The sequence below is a fragment of the Ochotona curzoniae genome, unplaced genomic scaffold (assembly GCF_017591425.1).
Source record: "Ochotona curzoniae isolate NIBS_2020 unplaced genomic scaffold, NIBS_Ocur_1.0 contig_883, whole genome shotgun sequence".
Taxonomy (NCBI): domain Eukaryota; kingdom Metazoa; phylum Chordata; class Mammalia; order Lagomorpha; family Ochotonidae; genus Ochotona; species Ochotona curzoniae.
The window spans coordinates 74502250-74511360 of NW_024466599.1; the positions used below are offsets into that span (position 1 = coordinate 74502250).

Below are 9111 nucleotides of genomic sequence, written 5' to 3' on the forward strand. Positions count from 1 at the left end.
CGGGGGCGCAGGAGGCGGCGGCGGAGGAGGAGGAAGAGGCGGCGGCGGCGGCGAAGGCGGCGGCGGCGGGGCCGGCGGGGGCCCCGGGCGGGGGCGGGGGAGCGCGAGGAAGAGGAGGGGGAGGCGGAGGAGGAGGAGGAGGAGGCGCGAGGCGGGGGGGCGCGGCGGCGGCGGCGGCGGCGGCCGCGGCTGCTGCTGCGGCGGCGGCGGCGGTGGTGGCGGCGGTGGGGTGGCGGGAGCGGAGCGGCATGGCCACGGCGGCTTCTAACCCCTACCTGCCGGGGAACAGCCTGCTCGCGGCCGGCTCCATTGTGCACTCGGACGCGGCGGGGGCCGGCGGCGGCGGGGGCGGTGGCGGCGGCGGGGGCGGCGGGGGTGGCGGCGGCGGGGGCGCAGGGGGAGGCGGCGGCGGCGGCATGCAACCCGGGAGCGCCGCCGTGACCTCGGGCGCCTACCGGGGGGACCCGTCGTCCGTCAAGATGGTGCAGAGCGACTTCATGCAGGGGGCCATGGCCGCCAGCAACGGAGGCCATATGCTGAGCCACGCGCACCAGTGGGTCACGGCCCTGCCCCACGCCGCCGCCGCCGCCGCCGCTGCCGCCGCCGCCGCCGTGGAAGCCAGCTCGCCGTGGTCGGGCAGCGCCGTGGCCATGGCCGGCAGCCCCCAGCAGCCGCAGCCGCCGCCGCCGCCGCCGCAGGGCCCCGACGTGAAGGGAGGCGCGGGGCGCGACGACCTGCACGCGGGCACCGCGCTGCACCACCGCGGGCCGCCGCACCTCGGGCCCCCGCCTCCGCCGCCGCCGCCGCACCAGGGTCACCCCGGGGGCTGGGGCGCCGCCGCCGCCGCCGCTGCAGCCGCTGCCGCCGCCGCCGCCGCCGCGCACCTCCCGTCCATGGCCGGGGGCCAGCAGCCGCCGCCGCCGCCGCAGAGCCTGCTCTACTCGCAGCCCGGGGGCTTCACGGTGAACGGCATGCTGAACGCGCCGCCGGGGCCCGGAGGAGGCGGCGGCGCAGGCGGAGGTGGCGCGGGCGGCGGCGCCCAGAGCCTGGTGCACCCGGGGCTGGTGCGCGGGGACACTCCCGAGCTGGCCGATCACCACCACCACCACCATCACCACGCGCACCCGCACCCGCCGCACCCGCACCACGCGCAGGGGCCCCCGCACCACGGCGGCGGCGGCGGCGCGGGGCCGGGACTCAACAGCCACGACCCGCACTCGGACGAGGACACGCCGACGTCGGACGACCTGGAGCAGTTTGCCAAGCAGTTCAAGCAGCGGCGCATCAAGCTGGGCTTCACGCAGGCCGACGTGGGGCTGGCGCTGGGCACGCTCTACGGCAATGTGTTCTCGCAGACCACCATCTGCCGCTTCGAGGCCCTGCAGCTGAGCTTCAAGAACATGTGCAAGCTCAAGCCGCTGCTGAACAAGTGGCTGGAGGAGGCGGACTCGAGCACCGGCAGCCCCACCAGCATCGACAAGATCGCGGCGCAGGGCCGCAAGCGCAAGAAACGGACCTCCATCGAGGTGAGCGTCAAGGGCGCGCTCGAGAGCCACTTCCTCAAGTGCCCCAAGCCCTCGGCTCAGGAGATCACCAACCTGGCCGACAGCCTGCAGCTCGAGAAGGAGGTGGTGCGCGTCTGGTTCTGCAACCGACGCCAGAAGGAGAAGCGCATGACGCCGCCGGGCATCCAGCAGCAGACGCCCGACGACGTGTACTCGCAGGTGGGCGCCGTGAGCGCCGACACGCCGCCGCCGCACCACGGGCTGCAGACGAGCGTGCAGTGAAGGCGCGGGGCGCCGCGCGCAGAGGGTCGCCGCGCGCAGAGGGTCGCCGCCACCGCCGCCTCCGCAGCCGCCGCCGCAGCCGCCGCAGCCGCCGCGCCAACCCCGCACCTGGGTCGCACGGCTCGGAGCCCCGGGGGCCCGCCGCCGCCCTCCCCTCCGCCCAGAGACAGGCCTGCCCAACCTTGGTGGAAAACACAACAAATCCAAGACAAAAAAAAAAAAAAAAAAGAAGGAGAAACAGACCAAGGAAAAAAGGTTTGGTTTGTTGTTGTTATTTTTGTTTTGCAGTCCACTAAGGAGGGACCAGAAAGATTTTTTTCCCCCTGGAAAAGCGTGGTGAATACTCAGACTGCTTAATACGCAAAAATGACAAACCCGGAAGAGGAAAAAGGGGGAGAGCGTGGCGATGTTTTTTTTTGTTTGTTTGTTTTCAAAGAAGGGGAGAGATGCCCCACGCACCAAAACTGCACCCTTGTGTCTTTTCTCGCTGTGGGATGCCCTACACGGCAGCGGCAGACAGCAATTGCTTCGGCCTCTCCTCCCTGAAAAGGAAAAAAGAAAAAGAAGAAGAAGAAAAGTTTCCCCCTCCTTCCATTCCCTCCCAAAACAGCTGCAGCCACGGAGATACTAGGAAACTTCTTTAGCGGAGCGCCCGTGGAAGCGCGCAGAGTTCCAATTGTGGAATACCTCTGTGCTCCAGGACCCTGCTTTTCTTGGCCATATTCAAGTCATTTGGGGGAACAAATCGGCTAACTCTGAAATGGGAGAAAGGGAGGCAAGACAGAGAGAGAGAGAGAAAAAGCCAAAAGAAGAGTCACCGAGGAGATAAAAGCATCGGGAACCAGGCAGTGGCGCGAAGCCAGAGCGGCCAAGTGGAGCGCACAGGCCGGTGGACTGCGTGTGCAGCCAGGGCCCGGCCTGCAGGGCCGCCTAGGCGAGGCCCAGCTGCCAACACCTGCTCTGAAGTGGATAAGGCCTGGAGATCCCACCGCTAATATTTTTTTTATTAATATTTTTTATTTTTTATTTCTGGATGTAGAAAGACAGCACCGGGCGCGCTGTGCCTCCCTGGACTTCACTCCCTTCAGTCCGTTGCCAACTTTGATCGAATGGGTGCTGCGGATGGATGTGATTATATAATGCTGCCATTTCCAAGCAGTGTTTTTGGTAGGTTTTAATAAACAGACTTTTCAAAAGACGGCAATAGAGAATTGTTAGATCCGTTGTTGATCTAAAAATATTTGCTTTATATTTTCATTAAATGACTTCTTTTAATATTTTATTCAGAATACTTATGAACTGCTGCAAAACGGTAATTTATTTTTCCCCAGATCTTGTATGACGTGTTTTTTTCAGACGAGCACAAATCAAAATGAAATGAAAATATGGACAGTTGTTAGGTAATAAGGGTATCTTTTGATGTGATCATTTGATTGTAATTTAATTTGAGTAGTGATTCCGTAAGAGCTGATCGAGAAAATAAATTTGTTAGAATGAAATAGTCTGTGTCTGATGCGTAAATACCTGTGTGGGGAGAAAAAGTGTTCTTCAGGACATTTTATTTATTATGATGATTATTATTTTTTACTAATGGAAATCCAGAAGTAACAGCACAGACTTCCAAGGAGGGTGCATTTGGAAACCCAGTGAAGGGTAGGCATGACCTAGTCAGCTAGCATTTTCTCATGGTTGTCATTCCTTGTTAATCCAGGAAATTTCACCAGGCTTTTCTCTCCCATCTTTTCAGTGGGTATCTGCAGTGTGTTTTAGGTGAGACTGTGTAAATGTCACCCCTTTAGTTGGTGAGACCTGCGTCCTTGACTGCAAAATTGAACTGCATTACCAGTAGAAAGAAAAGAGAGAGAGAGAGAGAGAGAGAGAGAGAGAGAGAGAGAGAGCCAGCTGTTTTTTAACGGTTAGCCCAGCCATTCCCTCAAGTTCAACCTCTCTTTTTCCTCTCTTCCCACCCCCAACCATTTGCAGTATCTCTTTTCTCTCCTTCTAAAAGGTAATAGTTGTGAAAAATAGCTTCCAAATCTATAGGATATTTTACATAAATTGCTTCCCCTGAGTAACTACATGAAATTACATTTAAGTTATGAAGCTTTTTGTTTGTTTTCTTCCCTGGAATGGAAGCATATATAGTTTTCAAAGCCTAGTTCTGGTTCCTACTGCATGCTGACTGGCTCAGCTCGGAGCACTCCTGGTCTTTCCCAAAGAGTGCTTCCTTACTGGGACTGGGGATTTTCCTTTTTTTTTTTTTTTTTTTTCCAGGATGCTTGTAGGTAAACCTGCAAGAGTGGTCACAGCCATCCAGTCAATGGATGAGAATTTTCGGTGTGGGAAAACTGAAAGTGAGTCCTTGATGTGCAGAAGGCTTCAGCCCGTAGGAATTGTGCTGGTGAATAAAAGTGTGCAAGAAAGGTGAAAAACAGGGATTTTGTATATGAATTTACCCCCCAATTAACTTTTTTTGTCACTCACATTTTTTACCTGCTTCTCTCTTCATTCCCTCCCCCCACCCCCAACGGGGCAGGGTAAAAACCCCCAGGAAAGCTACCAGAGCATCAAGAAACAGTTATTTCTCCCAGACAGGCCCTGTGTGTCATTTCCATAAATCAAAGCCGAGCCAGATGGCCATGTTCTGAGTTGCATTCTTTTAACCACCAAATCGTACTAAAAATCACAATCATTTTGATTTGTGAAATCTGAAAAAGGCCATATTTATTAAACAGAAAGAAGGACAAAACTGAAGGCCAGAACCCACTATTTACTTTTCTCTGTCTTCTAATTCCTATTTTTCTTGCTATTGTAATGGCTCTGCGTAGTGAATTGACCACCTGGAGGAGGGGTGGGAGCCGAGTTCAGGGGGTTGCAGTTTTGTTACTCCCTTCTTTTCCTGAGTGTCTTCAGGGGCCAGCGAAGAAAGCTGGGGATTGTGCGGGGGTTGTCTTCTGTGTTGTGGCTATTACTGGCATGTGAGTTGGGGGTCCTGCTTTTTTGTTTTCTACAGGGATGTTTGCTGGTTGGTTAGCTGGAATTGGTCTACACAATTTTTGGAAGGTATCTCTTTACTTGTGTGGCTGATGACAAAGGATCTGACATTAGATTCGACACTGTTTTCTATTTTAAAACAACCGTTGCTGATTACTTGGGAAGATGCCCTGATTTGGAAGTTAGCAGGATAACTTTTTAATGGGAGAAGCTGGGAGAGCAAGCCCAGTTGGTTGCATTATTTTGTACTTTATAAAGTGGGCCAAAGCTTGCACTCCATTTTTGAAATTCACCTCTTGGAATGTATTTACAAAGTGAAATCAACAGTCAAAAAAAAAAAAAAACAACAAACAAACAAATGAGGGAAGATATAACAGAGGTTTTGTGTGGAGGCTTATATTGTTACACATGTAGATAATGAAAATATTGTTATATATCAGCAGATCTTTTTAATGAATTTGGTCATTGTGTTCCTTTGCAGCACAAATGTCTTGTGCTTCGTAAAAGTACCCATTTGTTTCCTCCATTTCAACCCATCCCCTCCTCCCCCTCCAGCCCCAAGAAAAGTGACAAAGTTCTGTGCCATCAGCCTGGCTAATCCCAAGCTGGGCCCATTTATACTTTCACAGTCTCCAGTGGCTCTTGATCCGTAGTTCCAGCCCCTATCACCTCACTCACCCCAACCATGCTCCTTGGCAAGTCTGTGTGAGAGATCATTCAAGGTATATTTAAAATACTCACTTTGCTGCCTTTGCCCTGCCTGTTTTCTAAGTACTTAGCCAAGGACTGTCTCTTTGTTCCAAAGCTGAATTGCTCATTATTGATCTTACACAGTCCCTCTGCTTCTCCCTAGCCTCCAGTGTTCGCTCATTTTCATGCTCATAATTTGTTTTGTATGAATGATTTTTCATCATAGAACATTTGGTTCTACTATGAAATGCAGTATATACTATTGATAGTTTTATCGACGAGTGTAATATTTTAAATAATTTTAACAAATTTGTTTTTAAAATTATATATTTGTAAAGTATCCTGTTGGAAGCAACAATATATTGTTGTATTTATTCGTTTATTTTTGTAATAAATGAACAACCTCTTCAAGCTACATCCAAAATGACACTTTTATATATTTATAAAAAAATGTATTTGAAGAGATGGGCATATTTGCACCAATTTGTATGTAAATAGAGGAAGATTCATCAATAACTTGTAGCTTTCAGAATCAAATTGATGGAAGAAACGTTCTTTCCCATGGAGTTTAGTTTGCCCAAGTTCCAAGGTAATTAATCAACTCTAAAATGGATGCAACAAGTATTGGCACTGGATGCAGAGTTGGGATTAATTATTTAGGAGATGGACCCGATGGTTGTGTGCTGAGTTTTTGGTTGGTTGGTTGGTTTTAAGACAGAAAGATAGACACTAAAGACTTCTTGACTGTCATGGAATGCATGGATGCGGCTGGCTGGTACCAACACTGTTGCTGTATTTCAGGGATAAACGTAACAGCAGGAGAAAGGGGGTTCAGAGTTTGAGGTCGTCAGTGACCCAGAAACAAAGTGAAGAAGAAAAAGAAAGCCATCCCAGGTTTAAAGAAACAACAACAACAAAAATAGGACCTGATGAAATGGCTGTGAGTGGTGGAGCGGGGCAAGCAGGTCTTGGTGCAAAGAGCAGGAATAGTCACGGCAGGTGGCGGCGGTGGTGGTGTGACCCCTGTAAGGGGAAGGAAGAGGCGGGCATCCTGCTCTTCCTGTTCTTCTGTAGGTCCTTGGGATCCCTGGGTTCTTCAGGACGCTGGCCTGAGGGCCAGCAAGGTCACCACTGGACCTGCTGGCCGAGGGAGCCCCCATGGTAGACTAGATGTTGACTTCAGTAAGGGACTCTACATTTGCCTCCTGAACTTTTCCGTCTAGGAAAGGAATTAATGCGGAGGCTGGAGGAGCTGGGGGTGGGGGCAGCGGAGATAGCAAGAGGAGTACTTGTGTAATCAGATTCTTTGATTTTGTTAGCCTGGCTCATGGCCTATTAATTAGATTACTCTCTCTTTCATTCTTGATTTCACATCCGTGTTTGTTCCTGTATCCTAAAATGTGGGCGCGAGCTTGGCGAGCAGGAACCTATGATGTCACTGCCGGCCAGCGGCGGCCGCCTGGCCTTCTGGCGGGCTGTGAGCTGTGTCCTTGATGAGGCCGGCCTTCCCCAAGGAAGAGCCGGCTCTGGAAGTGACCTCAGAGGGGTCTGGGAAGAGGGCAACAGGCATTGTTGCGGTGGCCAGGGGCGTGTGTGTATGTGTGTGTGTGTGTGTGTGTGTGTGCGCGCGCGCGCGGCAGCACACGGGGACCCCAAGTCCCAGGGATGCGGGTGGCTAGGTCAGGTGCACGGCCTGTGCGCAGTCAAAACCAGAGCGGGGTGTAGGAGGGATCCCGGGGCAGCCAGGCAGTTAAAGCTGGCTGCTCCCCCGACCGAAAGAGGAGAGACCGTCGGGCCCAGAGCAAGGACGCGGCGCGGGCGGTGGCCACGCAGCCGCTCGGGGCTCCTGGGTCCCTGTGCGGCTGGCGCGAGCCCGGGGTCCAGACGGTGGCAGCTGCTGCGGGTCCCACAAGTTGTTTTCCTCGTGGCGACCATTCAGCAAAACGCAGGATCCTTTCTCAAAGATTTAAATTTCGCGGATGAATTACCATACACCGGTTGCTTAGCAACTAAATTCAAGCAGGACTAAGAATATGCAAGCTTTTTGTATTCTCATTAATAAAAATGCCACTCTGACACAGCAACCCGACTTTGGATCACTGCGACTTCTGTAAAAGCCGTAGGAGAATACAAACCGATCCTGCCACTTAATTACAGATCAAAATGGCTTGAAACGCGATGTTTTGTTCATCTATCTTCCTAAAAGCGAAGTTAAAAAAAAAAAATAACAGCTTTCCCGAGCAGTCGTAAATTCTTTTTCTTCTTCCTTTTTTTTTAATGGAGTTGTCTGTTGGGGTTACTGATAATTGTCGTCTGAAACCGAGACATGGGTTGGAAAATCCCTTTTTTCATCAACGTATCTGTTTTCTCCCTCTCGGCCTTCCTCATCTTTTGGTCCTGTCCTTCCAGCCCCAGATTCACAATTTCTATTGTTGGTGGTAGTAGCAGTCAGTGGTAGCAGTAATAGTATTAAATACTGAGACCAAGGGTGCGCCGCAAACTAGGGGGCAGTTTGCACAGAACCGATAAACCCAGATTTGCAAGTCTCCCTTGAAGGCTGGGGACGTAGCTGAAAGCCGGGAGTGCGCTTAGCTTCCAAAAGTTCTAGCGACTTTTGGGCCTGCACTTGGAAAGCAAGGTAGATACGCCTGCGGCTCTGTGCCGCCCAGGCCTTGCGGATTTTCCGTTCCGCTTCCATTCCGTTGCTGCCTCTCTTGGTACCCACGGTGAGGTTTACGCTGACCGGTTCCGGGCTGAGCTCATCAGGTTCTCTGAAATACACCTCCTAGCCGCCCAGGGTCCCAGGGCTTGGAGACAAAGTCAAGTCTCCTTAGAACGGGCCCAGCGGCAGCAACCGAGGCCTGAAGCTCACCTGGGGGACAGCCTCCTCTCCCCTTCCTGGTGCACGGCTCTTCCCCAAGGAGGCCTGGAGAGAAGCGTGGACCGCTGGCTGGCTCCGAAGCAGCATCCCTTTTGTAGCCTTTTGCTATGGTGCCCTAGGGGAGGGTGGGGTGGGGTGGGGTGGGGGTGTAGTGGCGCGAGGGACGGGGCACAAAGGCCTCCAGCGCAGGCAGTCGCATTGTCTAGGGTTGCAGCAAGGTCCCGGCGGGGCAGCTGGAACTTGGGGGATGGGGCAGGGCAGGAGGCGGCTGGCGGCTTTGGGACAGGCCCGCCCCGAGTGCTGCATTAAAACGGTGGAGTTGTAGGGCTTCCCGCAGTGGTGGGTTGCCTGGGTCTAAGCTGGGGACCCATCCCTGTCACCCCTCGCTCCCACCCCAGTCAGGAGACTCTGGGGTCCCAGTGTGACAGGCAGGGCGATGTGAGGACACACAGAGATGCCCAGCAATCCTCTCACAGGGTGCGCTTCCAAAGCTGTAGAAAGACTGGAATCCACTTCAACAAGAACGGTGTGTGTGTGTGTGGTGGTGGGGGGGTGAACTCGCAGTCCCACCTGCCCTGCGGCTGCTTGTGGTTTATTCCAGCAATATTACCAAGAACCAAGGTCTTCTTGCCCTGCAACTGAGCCCACCAGAACTTCAGAGGTGTCAACCCCCCAAGGACGTCTCAGGACAGGGAACCCCTACAAGTGCCTCACTTGAACCAGATTGATTTCTTTCCAGTGAGGATAAAAAAGTAGTGG

The 9111-nt window shown here is 53.3% G+C and overlaps 1 protein-coding gene across 1 annotated transcript; it reads left to right on the forward strand.

The window, feature by feature from the left end:
- Positions 1-248: 248 nt before the first annotated feature.
- POU3F3 (POU class 3 homeobox 3) lies at positions 249-1787 on the forward strand. The gene has a single exon (XM_040994150.1). The coding sequence runs from the start codon at positions 249-251 to the stop codon at positions 1785-1787; it is 1539 nt and encodes a 512-aa protein (XP_040850084.1).
- The last annotated feature ends 7324 nt before the right edge of the window (positions 1788-9111 follow it).

Coding starts and splice junctions, on each gene's coding strand:
- POU3F3 (XM_040994150.1), top strand. CDS start 249: ATGGCCACGGCGGCTTCTAACCCCTACCTGCCGGGGAACAGCCTGCTC.